Below are 17205 nucleotides of genomic sequence, written 5' to 3'. Positions count from 1 at the left end.
TGTTTGTGTCTCCTCCGCCTCGTTTCTGGAGATTGGCTGTGACAGGCCTGAGCTTGCGCTACTGTACTTCCACACACACACACAATTAAAGATCTGAGGGCTTGTCAGGTGGAGTGTTTGAAAAAAATATATAAGATGAGAAGCCTGACAGCGTGGGCTTTCCCCCTCTGCTTTTATACCTCTCTTTTTTTATTTGTCTCCTTTTTTCCTGCTTCTGAGGTGCAAATTACCCGTAAATCAGTGGACCAGCACTGGTGCAGGGCTGTTTGATACCAAGAAGCGCTCAGTTCCTTCCTTACCATCACCATCACCCCACACACACACACACACACACACACACACACACAAAAACACACACACACGAACACACACACGCACACGCACACACACACACACACACACAAACAAACACGCACACGAACACACACACACACACACACACACACACACTCTCACACACACACACACACCTCAATGGAAGGAGGCACCAGGTGGCTTCCTCCCTCTACCTCGTTTGCTCTGCCTCTCCACCTTCCTCTTTGTTCCTGACTCTTCTCCTCGGCGAGGCCGTCTGACACGTCTGACATGTGTAACCAGCCAGCCCACAGATGCCACAGAGGAAATTCATTTCTCCATCTCTCCCTGAGAGCCCTGTCAGGTTCCCACAGGCCAGTCATCACCTGGTGAGCAGCAGTAGCCCACTGCGAAGACCCCAGGCCAGCCTGTGAAGGAACGATGAAATGTTCTCTCCATCCAGATGGAATGAACAAAATGAACACTATGTTTATCACTCTTGTTGTGACAAAGCCACTGGTGTTTTGACAGTTTGACAGCATCAAACTTCCACCTTAATGTCAATTTAGTCGCCCCGTGGCAATTAGTTTGTTCGTCTGTGTTGTCAGGAAGGACCAGAACTGTGGGCAAGCCGAATTGTTCATTGTGATTTTATGGCTAAAGTGGCTATGGGTATTAGACCACATCTCTAGATTCAAAACAAATCTCGTAAAGCCCCTAAGCCCAATTCAGGGACAGCCAATGAATATTTCATGGGTGCTTTCTTTGGTTACAACAGAAAGGGCCCGCTGACCAAATTAAATCAGCGATTTTTTGCATAATTACAGATTTATTTACAAAACAAGCATACATATTAATGAGAGAGGGAATGTAAATGCCTCAAAGTTGAAGCAAGTTGTCAAAGTACCTGCAAAGTTCCAGCTTTAGCAGGTGTACTACCTTAGTGCTCGTGTACAGTCATTCACTGCAGTAACTGGCTACAATTAGTCGTTGACTAGCACACTAAAAGTGCAAAAGCAGGGTTCATTAAAGGGGCATTAACAGACCATTTTGTCTCTGAGTTGCGCTGGTGAGAGTTTGTGCGTCTGTATAATGTGTGTCTGTGCTGACCTCTGTCATGAGATGGTGCTGGTGATAGTTTGTGCGTCTGTGTAATGTGTGGCTGTGCTGACCTCTGTCCTGACTCCTGAGATGCACTGAGAGTAAGAGTTTGTGCCTCTGTGTAATGTGTGTCTGCAGGAGGTTGAGCTGTGATGCACTGAGAGTAAGAGTGTGTGCCTCTGTGTAATGTGTGTCTGCAGGAGGTTGAGCTGTGATGCACTGAGAGTAAGAGTTTGTGCGTCTGTGTGATGTGTGTCTGCAGGAGGTTGAGCTGTGATGCACTGAGAGTAAGAGTTTGTGCGTCTGTGTGATGTGTGTCTGCAGGAGGTTGAGCTGTGTCGGCTGAGCAGTCAGGAGAAGCTGGGCCTGACCCTGTGCTACAGGACCGACGAGGAGGATGACAACGCCATCTACGTCAGTGAGGTGAGAGACTCATACAGACACATACTCCATCACAGGAACTCAGGGTTACTTTGGCAGATGGTTAGGATTCAGGATCAATACTTTTCTCTTGTTTTTCTGGGACTGTTTTGCTGGGACAGTTTGCCATTCAATGGTGGACATTTTGTTATTTTTGGCCGACAAAGTTTGACTTATGGATTGATATGTGCATATAGCACACATTATGTTCGCTTTGGAGAAAATGGGACTTTAGGCTATTCTACTAGTTTACTGTAATATTCTACTAATCACTTGCCTTTCCAAATAAATTACAAAATATCTTACAACCGTTCAGGTGTGTTTATTGGTTTATTGGAAGTCCACTGCAATGATTACATTTTGGAGGCTTGAAGTGTGCTAGGCTGTTATCAATTCAACATATTTACACATATTTAATAATTTCACAATGACAATTTGACAGTTTAAATATTTTCATACTATACACTGATGTGTTGGACATAAATCAAACAAGTGACAAGTGCGCTTGTCATCACTGCTCATATCAGAATTCCCTTTGTTATGATTAGCTCAGAAAACACAAATTCAACGACACACACAGAAATTAATATTCCACTTTAGCGGTCTCACAAAGGCTTTGCTCGATCCTGTCCAATGTGTGAATACAAGAAAATAGCCATTCTGCTCGACTATTCCCTTTGAGCAATATCATGACATCACAGTGGCTGATGCGGAGCTCACAGCCTTTCAAAATAGGGCCCTGTGTATCTTGTTCGAAGGGGCCTGTCATCTGGAGAACTATTAAATATAAAAAAGGGAAATGAAATAATTTTCCATGAAAGTATTTGTTATTAATACAGGAATTTACAAACAACACCCCTCCCCCTCCTCCAAATGGCAGTGCTATTTTTAGCGCACTGATAAAATGGTAATTCCTCTCATTAAATGTTTATGGTTACGTGTCGTATTTCTGTCAACCAGGAATTTCTCCTGTCTCCTTTGAGGTACTCTCAAAGTGGGATGTTGGCAAAGGAGTAGCTTGGAATGATGAATTCCACTGCTTTTGCTCATAATGTTATTGAATGCTGAGCTTTGATGTGTCAGCGTGCAATTTTGACAGTGATCAAATGTCGGCTCTATTCTCAAATATGACTTAATAAGCTATGCCATTTTATTCTTTTCTAGCCAGATTCTTGAATTAATTTTCAGGTGTTTAAAATATTGATTTCTCCATTTTGAGGAAAGAATAAAGATTGAAATCACTTTTCACTGTTTAAGCAAAAGCCATATCAGTGAGCATATGGAATAGGAACATAGGAGTCTAACAAGCCTGTTTACCTCATGAGGGATATGCTTTATCTGAGTCTTAACATTACATTCCACAAAGTGATGACCAGACAGCAAACGGCTTCCATTATATTCCTTAGCTTAAATTACTCTGCTGTAGGTCACAGGTGCCTGGCATCCACACTTTATCGCATGATATCTCAACTTGAACATCCCACTCACTTGTGAAATGAATGACGTATACACCAAAACGGCTTATGGACGGGTTGTAGGGCAGCAGTGCAGGGCTGTCAGCCCAATATTCGACACAGGAGAGGGTTTTGTTTTTCGCTTCTTGGGGCCTTGGGCCTTAGGCCATTGGCAGTTGGCCCAAAAATAGCCCTAGCTTGCACTGGCCCGAGAGTGGAATCACGGCTAGTGATGATAAATAATGAAAATATTTTAATGACCGCCTTTTCACTGACTTTCTCGCTTGGCCCACTATCAGTCTAAGAGTCTTTTGTTTCACTTGTCAGAAACACCCTACCCTGCTCTTCAAATGAGACGAAATCAGATCTGAACAGCACAGTTTTGGCCATTCAGACACGCTCAGCATATTGATACTTCTTATCAATGTGTGGTTATGGGCTTATTAATATGGCCTCTTAACGAGTACTTAACGAGCACCATTCAAATACTTTGTGGGAAAATAACTTATTCCAAGGAGCTTATTCAAAAGATTCCATTCACTACTTTAAATAGACAGAGGTATCCTAAGCCCAATCATTTTCTAAATATTTACTAAGCAGTGGTCTGAATACAGTGTTACAGGTATGTTAATGATGTAGCCACAGACAAACAAGCCCCTCTATTGACTGGACGGCTGCAGACATCTAGCTCATTATTTGACAGCAAAGTGTCGATTCCTCCTCCTCTGGCATGGCAGTGCGTCACTTTAAGTGAGTGGGCATTGTGAAGGGTTGGGGTTTATAAAGATGGAACATTCTGGCACCCGAGTGATCTCAGGAGATCCCCTCTGATAGGACAGAGTGAAACAAATGACCTAAGACAGCAATTGATTGGTCAGTGAAGGATGGGCCAGCCCCCTCACTCTGTGTCATTAATCACAAAGGAGCTTGAGACGCTTCAGCTTCCTGTCTGAGGGCTGAGCCAATCATGGCCCCCCATTTCGAGGCCGAATGGCCAAGGGAAATCAAAGGCAGCAGGAAAATAAAACAAGCCCTTGTAATGCAACACCACTTCATAACGACTGTGTTATCTATGTAATATGAAAACTTCACCCTAACCCTCATCCATTTTCTTAATTGGTACTAGAGAGGACAAAATTAGTTTTAATTCCCAGTTGAATCAAAGCAATAATGTTTGTACAAGGCAAGTGTATCTGCAGATGACCATCAGCCAGTAGTCATCAATCTTACAACATTTGTCCGATTGTTATCTTCAGGACAAGGCAGACTTTCAGTATTCAGTTGAAAAGCTATGGCATGTGATTTAGATGCAGACGTCTAAAAACACATTCACACAACGTACTCCGTTCTCTCTTACAGGTCGGTCCGAACAGCATCGCCGCCCGAGACGGTCGCATTCGAGAAGGGGACCGCATTTTGCAGGTGCATTACAGCCATCATCCCATCCCTTTGCTCTCATTACCTCCGACATGAAAACCCCGTTATTCCAGGGGAGCTGCCTTTGTCTCCCAGCAAGTGGGCCCATTCATTTTTAATGGCTGAACATTAAATGAAGAAGTAACCCCCTCTGTGGCGGTTAGGGGGATAATACTCCCTCCCCCTGGCTCTTCGGCTCCCCGAGTCAGCAGCCGACGGCCGCGGGGGGCCCCCCAGATTTTTTTATGGCCCCAGTTTAGAGGTGCTCGGCGCAGCAGATGTGTCCCCCGAGGGGGGCCGGGAAAGATCTCTCCACATCATTACTGTGAGCAGTACTCTGGGGCAGAGACCCAGAGGGGCTAAGACTACCCCGAGGAGAGACATGCAGTCTGCGTTCATGAGAGATAGTGGGCCTTAAATCTGGGAAGATGCGTAGGAGGGGGAGAGTGGTTGTGATGCTCACCGCTGTGCAGAGGTGTCCAAACGAGAAACGCCTGAGCGCTTTTGGACCCGCACAATATGAAGGTGTGTAATAAAAAATTCCCTATTTAAAGATTCCGCTGGTCTCAGGGCTACTTTTGTTGCTAATTACATGGTTTTTCACTCAGCTAATGTTGTGAACAGAGGGGATAGTTTCAGCCTTTTGTTGCTTTGGTTTTCATGTTACTGACCAAATAAGGCCCAGTAGTATGCAAAGTGAGAGAATAAATGACTGCTGTCAAATAAGCACCCTTTGTTTAAGTATTAATAAGGAATGGCGCAGAGGAACACAATGGCAGGCAAGCACACAGATAGTCAATGAGTATGCTATTAAAGTTCAGGCGGAGAGCATGTTTTGTATTCTGTAGCTGGTGTGGCAGGCAGCACAGTGTAAGGGTAGAGCACTGAAGGGGCCACCAAGGCCAGTGCGGGAGAGTTGTGATGTATTTCAGAGCAGGCCAGAGATGGCACCTGTGGGCAGAGAGTGTTTTGAAAGGCGCCTTGATGAAATGGTTGCACTCTCTCTCTCTGACAGGTAGTAGAGGCCCCCACGTTCCTAGGCACTTGTAGTGCAAAGACTTCCTCACGAAGCGATAACGCGAGAGAGGCTGATCAGTGAGCCCCGGCGTTTGTCTCCGGGAGATAATGTTGAGCGCAGGCACTAATTGTCGGCACGCGCGTGTGTGTGTGCCGTGTGACTGATTGGTGGAACGCGGGTCTGCCGGGCTGGCCGGCACCCGGCTCTATTATCCTCCGGTGACAGTCCCATTACTCTCCCCGGGAAAAGATGAACACCACCTGTCAGTGGCCAGTTAATTGTGTCGCCAGATCTATATGTGTTGCCAGGAAGCTTTCATGAGGACAGTCTCCATTGGCCAAGGTGTGGTGCCATCCCAGCAGTAATCAATGTGCCTTCCTCCTCTCTAAAGTATATAATTGAGTGAGGGCACTTACTTCAGGAAGCTAGGAAATGACTAAAGGAAGGTTAGTGTGAATGGCAGTGTGTGTTCTATATGTGTGTGTATGTGTGTGTGTGTGTGTGTGTGTGTGTGTGTGTGTGTGTGTGTGTGTGTGTGTGTGTGTGTTTTGTGTGCATTTGAGAGAAAGATGGGAAGAAAATGAGAATCTTTCACTCCCTCTCTGCTCACCTTGGCTGGTGTCCGTGGTTTCCTTTTGAAGCCAATGAAAGATAATCACCTACAGTATATTTTTAGTTACCGCTGGAGCGGGGCCTCTCTTGACCGCCTCTCTCTCTCCAGCTGGGCTCTGCTGTGTGAACTGCCTGTCTGACCCTCATCTCTCTCTGCTCCCCACAGATAAATGGGCAGGATGTGCAGGACAGGGAGGAGGCGGTGGCGGCGCTCTCCAGTGAGGACTGCAGGAACATCACGCTGCTGGTGGCGCGGCCCGAGCTGCAGGTGGGTAATTCCCCCTTTTTGCACACTGCTCTAATTTATTCATGGAGACATGTGTGCAGAAATGAATGCATACCTCAGCATATAGGCTCCCTTCCCATTCACACACACACACTCACACCATGCATAGAAAGACATGGTATGCACTGTGCAAAACCCTAGGTGTTGAACGCATTCAGACACACAGTCACATGCGCACACACACAAGCACACACACACAAGCGCACACACACACACACACACACACACATACACACACACACAAACACACACACACTTTGCTTCATCACTTGGCAACATCCCGCTCATGCAATATGAAAAACAGTTTTGTCAGTGCAGACAAGTGCAGACAAACTTAACTTACCTGCACTCTCCCCCCCCCCACCTGACAGGGCAGGGTAAGGGGCCCGGCGCTCCAGCACCTCGTCATGTTTTATTTTTATGTAGCGGCAACATAATTGACTACGGACGGTAAACCATAAAAACTAATGGCATGCTAATACCGAGTGAGTTCATGCCCCGGGCCTCAGCCAAACGGTCCTCCGCCAGAGCCACAGAACCCAGCTGAGGCCTGCCTCGGTAATGGACTCCCACGGTAATTAAGTGCGTCTCCAATAGCGAAATCTGAATCTATAAATATGGATTATGCTTTTGCTTGAGACGCCCTGACAAAGAGCTGATGTGAGGAATTAGGAGGGCAAGGTCAAGAGGCGAGAGACGCCGCGGCCACCGAGCCGTGTCCACCGAGCCGTGTCCGCCGCGGCAGTTTCAGTCTGTCAGGTTGACGGGTGCGGGGTGGCAATTAAAAGCTTGTGTTGATGTTTATTAATTAGATATTAAACATTTTTTTCAATAGCAATACATTTCTCACTCCCCTCTCTTTATCTCTATCTTTCTCTCTCTCTCGCTTTCTCTCTCTCTCTCTCTCTCTCTGCCCCTCTCTGTCTTGCTCTGCCTTGGCTTCTCTGCAGCTGGAGGATGGGTGGTTGGATGATGAACACAGCGAGTTCCTTGAGGAGCTGAAGATGGAGATGCTGGAGGAGCAAAGAAGAGAGGAGGAGGAGATGGAGAGAGCTGCTAAGCTACAAGACCAGGTAGGAGACAGAGCAACAAGGAGAAGTGTGTCTTCACAGGATAGGTTTTCATCGAACCTTCAACGAGTTCAATTTTATTTATTAATATTATGCCATTAACAATTAACATCATCTCGTGGTGCTTTAAAGAGCCTCCATGAGAGTCGTAAAGCTGTAGGTAATGTAAAATTTAGGAAGTAATTAGAAATAATAGATACCGCAGATGCAGAGTGGTTGAGATGAATCTATAGAGCATGTTTTGCTTTCCCAAGTCCTTTATCAACTTTCAAAATGTGCCTTCTGAGGCATGAATATGTATGAGAGAGCGATGAGTGTTTTAAATCCCAATTATAGCCATTATAAATTCAAATTTTACGAGGATATTAACATACCGTATATTCCAAAGTTGGGAAAATCAAAGAGACAATAGAGAGAGGCTTCTTGTTATTCACTATTGTTCTATTATACTTGTGAGATCACCCGTGGAGACAATGGAAAGCAGTCCCTGAGGATATGACAATTGTTTAATTCATGATGATGTCATTGCGTTCTGCCCGCGCTCATGGTTCACCTCTTTCCCCTGCAGCTCAGGAAGAGACCGGAGGGTGACATCATCTGCGACACGACGGCCACCTGTTCCTCCTCCGCCAACCAGGGCAAGGACAGCGGGCTGGGCGGCACTGACGTCAGCTCGGAGCAGGACATGCTGGCGCACATCCAGAAGAGGCTGTCCCAGTGCCTGCGTGAGCGCCGGGAGGCCTGCCACCCGACCGAGGGGCCTGTCTCGGGGAGCCGGCGCCCAGGGGAGGAGCCCGTGGTGGCGGAGGGCGACCGCTTCCAGCAGCTGCTGGAGCTCAAGTGCCAGATCCGCAACAGTGGAGAGTACGACCTGTTCTACAGCCGCAGCAGCACCATCGAGTGCAGCCTGACGGAGCCCAGCGGCGTGGGCGTGGGCGGTGGCGTGGAGCGGGAGCTGCGCATGCTGAACGAGGAGCTGCGCAGCATCGAGCTGGAGTGCCAGAACATCATGCAGGCGCACCAGCTACGCAAAGGGGAGCCGCGGCAGGCACTGGCCAAGGAGCAGGGCAGCCCGCGCCGGCAACACCAGAGCCAGGCGGGAGGCAGCGGGACGGCAGGCAAGCTAGCCAACATCAAGGAGCACCCGGAGAGGTCGGACAAGGACAGCTCGAGCGCCTACAACACGGCGGAGAGCTCGCGCAGCACACCACTGGCCATGGACCGCTCGCCCGAGCACTCGCTGCAGAGGATAGTCAGCCTGACCAACCAGCGCAATCTCCGCAGCACCCTGGCCGCCGGACGCTGTCCTACCTCCCCGCTGTTCTCCTACTGCCCCTCCCGCCGCGCCCCCAGTGGGAGCCCCGACCACAGCAACCCGTCCGAGTCGGACCAGACGCTGCCGGCCGACGACGAGGCCTCCCCAGCCCGACAGCAACAGGCCCTGCGGCCCTCGCGCATCCCCTACTTCTCGCCCAGCCACAACTCGCCGTTACGACACACCAACATCCCCGCTCATGCCCGCCACTACCAGAGCTACATGCACCTGATCCAGCAGCGCTCGGCCGTGGAGTACTCCCAGAGCCAGCTCAGCCTGTTCAGCATGTGTCCGGATCCGCAGCCTTCAGCGGAGCAGCAGCAGTCCCCTGATGTCAACGACCCCAAGACGGAGTGGAAGGTGAAAGTACGCAGCGACGGCACGCGGTACATCACCAAGCGTCCGGTGCGCGACCGGATGCTCCGCGAGCGCGCGCTCAAGATCAAGGAGGAGCGCAGCGGCGGCATGACGACCGACGACGACGCCATGAGCGAGATGAAGATGGGCCGCTACTGGAGCAAAGAGGAGCGCAAGCAGCAGCTGATCCGGGCCAAGGAGCAGCGGCGCCGGCGGGAGTTCATGCAGCGCAGCCGCCTGGAGAGCCTGCGTGAGAACCCCCAAAGCGGCGGGGAGGGCTCGGGCTCCGGACCGGGCTCGGGGTCGCCCCGCAAGGAGGTCAGCATCATCGAGCTCAGCCACCGCAAGATGATGAAGAAGCGCAACAAGAAGATCCTGGACAACTGGATGACCATTCAGGAACTGATGACCCACGGCGCCAAAGCGCCCGAGGGAGCCAAAGTCCACAATGCCTTCCTGTCCGTGACCACTGTATAGAGAACTGTACAAAGTGAAACAAGCAAAAGACGACAAAAGACAAACTCAGACTTTACCCCATGCGGTATTAACTACTTTGCCTCGTTCAATGTGGCATTTTTATGTGGAGGGAAAAGACGAGTAAAGAAAACTATTTTTCACACTTTGTAACCTGAATAGCATTTTATAAACAATTTGAAGAAGCGTATCATTCCATATCTTGCATTTTATGATGTTTTGTTTCTCCTCGCTGTTTGTTTCATCTTTCGGAAATGCTTTTATACAAACCTACCAAGCCAAGTGCATTTTTTTTACGTTTAATCCTGTATGTCCCACCCACACTATTTTTAAGGGTTGCATTCCGTGACTAGACCCACGCTCAGTTCCTGATAGGTGTGCATACTTTAAAATAAGGTTTTAATACGAATGTAATACACCACACAACAGCTCTCCTCACTGGTTTATGGGAAATGTAGTCTGCTGCAGGGTTGGCTTTTTATCATTCTCTGGAAAACTTGTATTTCTTTTCGACGGTTGATGTGATGGGGGATAAAGACATGACACCAATGAACACCTAACTGTTGAACCAGCATATCTTCTCAGGATTTGATTACCCAGACAACCCCTTGATACACAGGTCCAATGAGCCTCTTAGAGTTGGGCTTAACATTTGCTTCATTCGAACTATCTCAGTGTGAACATCTGTGGTTAAGCTTTTACCCTTTGTAGCTTTTATATGCGCTGGTGTATGGATTTCAATCAGAGTTAAAGGCCACACACTGAACTCACACAACTTGACTGTCTTGGTTGCAAGGGACCAATGAAGAAAGACCAAGATAAGTTATTAATTTCAATTTCTCCTCAGAGCTTACTGGCTATGTTCACATCAGGCTTACAAATGACCTCTTCATACAAGTCAGTGGGCATTTCTTTAGAGAGTGGTAAACATCATCCTAATTCCAAATAAACATTTAGCAGCTAGGAGCCACACACAGTGTTATGTATCTGATGAAAAGTCGTTAATACAGCAAAGTACATTAAAACCGTTAAGCACAATGTTGCCTCACTACCAATACCATCTTAACATTCCTACTTACTGTCAGGGCATAGAGGCTCAAAAGATTTTGACATGCCATTTTTCCACAGGTAGACTTTTTTTAACATGTCCTATCCATGAATCATTCATCTAAATAAGTCTTAATGACAGTGAATATATCCTCTGCATACTCTCTACAGCCCAAATATGAATGAGGTACAGATGCATAAAAAGTAGCATATTAACAATTAACATTGTTAATAATTTAGTGGATACGATAAAATGTAAACACAGTAAACATAGCCCTTTATACACACTGTATCTTCATTCATATTTAGCAAATATTTCTTAAAAGTGTGCTTTTTTCAGCACAAAGATGGATATTATTTGGCTACTGACTTTTCATGAAAGACCATATTTTGTGCAGTTTCAGGGGAATAAATGTCCTACTTGCTTCCTCCAGTTAATCAGCTAATTGACTAATTGACTGAAGAACTGGGCTTTGCACTTCCCAGCTGTCCGAAGAAATTAGCAGATCGTACTGCATCTTACTTCAGCTCTGCTTATTGCCTAAGACACAAAGCTGAGAGGTTTATATCTCAGCCAACCTTAGCTAATATGATCATGAGCTCTTTCAGTGTTTATGCCATATATTGTATAATGTCTTCTAACCGCCTTGAGCTCAGTACTCAGAGATATACACACATCATGGAGAGGGTGGTTGCATTTCCTGTGAAGGCTTTCAAATGGTAATCGCAGTGCATTAACATTAATGTGTATCATCGAGGGGCATTGGCGTACAGCGCACCTGCAAACATATCAGTCCAGCAATCAAAGGCCCCCTAAGGATGTTTTCTATCGTTCTCGAGTGTTCTGGTCTTTTTACATTTTTTTTTTTCTGGTAAAAATGTACATTTCAATTGTAAATTTGACCATGTATTTGTTTGAAGTCAATGTCAATGGTCTTATTTCCAGTAATATGTAGTTGGCTTGCTGATTGGCCAAATTAATGTGTGGTGATAGTGTTCTTTGGTTAAAAAAAAATTCAAATAAACCATTGTTTCTTTTTTTCCCTAGGAAAAACAGAAATAGTGAACACTGCACATTTGATGTTGTCTGCACATGATGTTTTGAAATGATTGTCAGCAAGGTGAAACTGCTTCGTTTTGGCCCTTAAGAACGAAAAACAGACAAAAGAAACTTCAGCTCAGCATTTTCAGTACATAATATTTTACTATTCGCTATACAACATAAATAAAACATTTTAAGTGGCATATATGAAAAACATCCTCCATCTCACATCTCACAGTGAGAGACACCCTTTCTAAACTTTTGGTTTTGATTTTTATAAAATACTGTCCAATGTATGCATTTGCGGTAGCCTCACATTCCATTGTTAAATGAGTCAAACATTATCAGAAGCAAATTCCAATTAAAATTCCCTCACACTTGAATGGTTTTACCCCAGTTAAGGACATCAGCTACTTAATCATTTCAATGGGCTTGTCTGTGTATGAGACACAGTTTTCTTCCTAATAACCACTTTTGCCTGAGTGGACAGTCCTGAAACGGTCACATCATATTACATATTTAACCCACTTAACACTAGGTAAGTGGATGAACATTACAGTACTCCAGGTAAGGACCAGGAGCATCGCCAGACTACCTTTAATGGGGCACATGCCACACTCTTATCACAAACAAATCCATAAACACATCAGAAAGTTTGCATTTCAGTCTTTAAATGTGATACATATGCTGTTTGGAACCATATCGATTCACTCTGGCAAAGAAACTACATTACCCACAGTATACAAGTAGCCTGTTAGTGCCAGTTTGTTTCAACATTCGGCACTAGTATTTGATCTTTGGTGGCCTAATACTGCACGAAGATGAGAAGAAAAAAAAGTGATCCTTGGCAAAGGGATAGTAAAACGCTGATTAATATTCACAAGGAAGTACACAAGCTTTAGTTTAAATATTCACACAGCTAGGATACTTCACACACTACCAAGGACTCTAGGCTTAGCCTATGTTTGACCATTGACCATGGTCCATTGATTTCCTTTGCTACTATTAGACTGAGGAGGGGGCCTAAAGACTGCTATTTCTATGATTGTATAAACTTATCTTGCATTAAATGTTTCATGCCTCCCACTATTTCTGGTAGAAATGCCATGCTACATTTGCTTAGTTTACATATTCTACCACCATAACATGTTAGTCTAGAGACATCAATGCAATCGAGAAACCTCTACAAAACCATGTGTGATATACAGTATAAAAACACACACTTTCTACTCTACCCAAATTGGATCATTGATTAGTTTGAATGATGTGTATGAGTTTATCAATTCATGTATTATGTGTTTGGAAAAACACATCTAGAATGCACCATTTTACAATCAACAAATAAGGTCGGATTATTACACATATCACTGCAACTTCATATGGTACTATTTGTCTATGGGGGGTCAAATTAGTTTCACTCAGCTAATGAAGCCGACACGCTTGTGCACCGTCATCCCTGTTCAAAGTGTCCACCAGTGTCAACCCCAAACCTCGGCATCCTACTCCTCTCCTCTCATATTGTAATTCGCCCAGTCTACACAGAGGCCATTAAAATGCCATTGCAACCACACACGGGTCGTTACAACCAGCCCAGCTTGGGTAAGAGCAACGATTCTCTGCACCAGTACGTTCATTCCGCAACCCAACGGAAAAAAAAGCCAGTCGAGTGTAATTAAAAGTGATCTGGTGACAGCGCTGGCATTTGTCAGAGGCATCCGGCCGATTCAAAATACCTATCCTGACAGAAATGTCAAACAGATAGCAGCACGCACACTGCCTCTCCTCTGCTCCCGCCCCTCCTCCCAACACCCGCACGCTCTCGTAGGCAGCCCCTGACTGCATAATGAATGTTTGCTGATAACCTTTATGATTCCCGGAGCGACAAAATACAACAAATTCCCCCTCATTATGCAGTAAAACAGGGGCTCTCTATTTCTATGTGCGTGACGGCATGTGGAGAGGCAGTCTGTTTCCCAACGCTCGTCTGCATTATTGCAAGGTCTCACCCGCAATTGCAGCTGATGATGCGCCTCTCACTGAAGTTCTTGATATTTATGGTGCCTCGACGTTTGATATCATAACTGGAGTGTCATGTAAAATGTGCAAAATGACAAATAAGCGGTAGGATGAAATCCTGGTTGACAGACAGTTATGGGGATTTAAGTGTTTCTTGGGATAGCTAACGTTGGGAAACAGGGCAAAGGTGATGAAAGGAGCATGGTGATTGGCCAATGCTTCGCCTCTCTGTTCACTGATTTATTTTTTAGATTCTTCCTCCACAACTGTCTTGCAATTGTAAACTCAAGGCTCATGCAGGCGCAGGTTGTTCACGTCCATGTAGCTTGCATAGTTAAGAAAATGTCTTTCATGCTGTTATGCAATCACACTTTCTTGCAGAAAAGCATTTCTAGTTTCATGTTATTCATCAAATGAGGTATGAGACTTCCAATGAGTTATTCAGCCAAGTTACAACTTCCCCTGATCTATCTCAACATCATTACAAATCTATATACTGTATAGTGTAGCCTTTCCAAATATGTACAGTATATAAATAGCATCTTTTACCAAAAGCATTTGTACCAGCAGTGTTTGTATTTAACTACTCCAAAATGAACAGGCCTCTCAAAATAACAGAGTGAGTCACATTGAAATAAGCTTATTGTTAAAATGGTGCAGCTTTGGTCATAGAAAATCCTAGTTTAATATACAGTTGTTAACACAGTGGCATCAGTGTATAGTACATATTGTACTGTGCTAGCATAGATAATTTATAATAACATATCTGCTCACTAAGGCCTCGGGACATATTTCCTTATTCATAAGATAGAGGTTATAGAGTGTGACCATTTAGTAATGGAGATGGCGGGGGGAAGCTCATCTCATTCGGCCTGTCTTCGCCTCAGTGAGTATTTAAACTAGTAAATGATTTCTGGCACCTAGTGCATAGGGTCTTTTTTATATCTATTATACAATGCAAACATTATTTCCCCAACTGGGCCGTGGTAATGTTCTCTGTCAGCAAGGCAGTGTGTTGAATTTAGACGTAAAGGCTAGACACCTTCTGTCTGCACATTGTTTAATTAAATATCACAGCGGTAATGCAGGAGGATGTGCTTAGTCTGGGCCCAATTCAATACAATAATGTGATTCAGAGTTACTTTGTTCATTTTTTTCAATTGGAAAACAATGAAAAGCGATATTAGCGGGTTAACCCAGTTATGCCACGTTCATCAGTGTAATTAATGCGATGTTTACTTTTTTCAGTTGGTCTGATGCCTTATCAACATGACTATTTTAGTTATGGCTATTCCTGAGCAAGATTTCCTTAGAACATTAACAACCTTAAACCAACACCTAAGCAAACACCTGTCAGACCCCATTTGCCCTGTTATTTTCCCAGTCATGACCCAGCTCAGCTGAAATGGACTGAAAAGAGAAAAAAACAACCCTTTTGCTGTACAGCCAGGTTAAAGCTTTGAGTGAACTCTGCAAAAACAAACGCAAAGTCTGAATGTTTTGACGAGAATTCAACCCAAACAATTATGATGCCTGCATCTAGCCTCAGGGCTCTCTCTGTCAGCATGAGTCGCCGTCAAAGAGGAAATGATTCATACTCCTGTGTGTGCGGCAACACAACAAAAAGCTGAATGATCTTGCCACAAAAACTCACACAGTCCCAAGGGAGTTTGTTTGGATGACAACTGATTAGCATGTGCTTTGCTGGTAAGGGAATCAGATGCAGGGAAGGATGTTTTTTTCCCCTTCACCATGCTTGGCTTGGTGTAGAGACTGTCTGACAGGTTTTAAATAGCCAGAGAGATCGCTGAGGAGCATGAATCAATATGGGGTCGAAGCAAACATCGACAATGATTTGACAGTGAGATTTGTCTCACAGTGAGAATCTCTTCCTGTGGTTGTGGTGAGGATAGGACAGATGTGAAATGTGGAGACAGTCCTAAATCAAAGACGAATGACATAGACGGGAGACTTTGGTTTTGGGGTGAATCGTGGACCTTTATAAGATGTGACATGATGGGCCCTATTTTGACAGCGAAACGGCGGGCGGGAACTGCTGGCGGAAACGGCAGTGCATTCAGTCGAACAAAGGACACTCTGTGGCGCGAGCGGGAAAGACACGAAGTGAGCAAAGCCAGGCTGAAGGTAATTAGTGAAAAGTTTGGTTATAGCCAAACAATAGTGTTGTATCAGGAATCCCTTTAAACTAAATGCGTCAGATGGAACTACAATGGAAGAAGATGGCAATATTGCCGCAGGTTCTGGACAGTGTTTGCCATGGAATAAATGACAAGGAATAAACTGTAGTACTTCTTTTGAACAATTAAATTCATTGACACATAATTGTAGCTTATAAAGCCACATGCCTTTGAGCTGACTGTTTTATTGTGAATCAGATTTTATTGTAATTGTGATTGGGAGCCTGTAAAAAAGAAAGTGTTTCACTTTCCATGACAAGCTACTGTTATTTTTGTCAAGATCAAAATAGCACATTTCAAGTCCATTCTGGGTTTTCTTAGCCACTTTCACTACTGTCCCCTATATGATGCTTAATGATGATTTTAAGCTTTAACTGCAACAGCATATAAGGTTTGTCAAATGTAACTGTGGTAATCAGTGTCAATTTTTTATATCCAGAACCCCAGCAGAACCAAACAGGTGAGTGAGAGTCTGTTTAGCTGAACATTGGTTCAATGGAGCAGAGTGGACATGTAAAGGTATTCATGGGGGCAACACAGGGCTACTGGTGACTGTAGGCTATGTGTAGATATACTGACCATATAGGATATGCCAGAGACAAGGAAAGCAGTGAACAGTATCCTGCTTGAATGGAGAATTCATAGGACATGAGAGGTTGCGAGATATATGTTTATGTAGATGAATTTGAATATCTGGACCAACCTGAATGCTGTCTCTATCTGCATTCTGTTTCGACCAAGAAATACAGTAAATATCTTTTTATGTATGTGAATAGAAATAACAAGACACTGTGTGGCATTATTGTGTTACATAAAGGCTGTTTCCACCAGCCATTTTGAACATCAAAAGCTGTGAAATTTCTTAGTTACTTATATTTAATTGATAAAATAAATACGTTTGATATGACCCACCGTTCCAGTCTAGTAACATAACATCTTAGAAAATAAGAGATAGTGAGAATAAGTAATATATTGGACAAATATCGAAAAACAAGATGGTGAAATAGTGAAGCACAATCCTTATGATTCCTTAAAATGTACATATATTCATCTTCATTTCCCCTGAACCCATTCAACATCTCCTC

The 17205-nt window shown here is 44.8% G+C and overlaps 1 protein-coding gene across 1 annotated transcript in view; it reads left to right on the top strand.

Annotated features, from left to right (window-relative positions):
- LOC308368698 (PDZ domain-containing RING finger protein 4-like) overlaps positions 1–9820 on the top strand; it is a gene marked incomplete at both ends in the record, with an annotated part of 96868 nt that extends 87048 nt beyond the window's left edge. The window contains 5 exons of the mRNA XM_080842946.1: positions 1720–1818; positions 4629–4691; positions 6482–6583; positions 7552–7674; positions 8240–9820. Coding sequence (XP_080699072.1) covers positions 1720–1818; positions 4629–4691; positions 6482–6583; positions 7552–7674; positions 8240–9820 — 1968 coding nt within the window. The remainder of the gene's footprint in view (positions 1–1719; positions 1819–4628; positions 4692–6481; positions 6584–7551; positions 7675–8239) is intronic.
- Positions 9821–17205: the final 7385 nt, after the last annotated feature.

The sequence above is a fragment of the Sprattus sprattus genome (assembly GCF_963457725.1).
Source record: "Sprattus sprattus genome assembly, chromosome: 7".
Taxonomy (NCBI): Eukaryota; Metazoa; Chordata; class Actinopteri; order Clupeiformes; family Clupeidae; genus Sprattus; species Sprattus sprattus.
The sequence above is the reverse complement of the archived record's forward strand: the minus strand, read 5'-3'. Positions and strand labels throughout refer to the sequence as shown.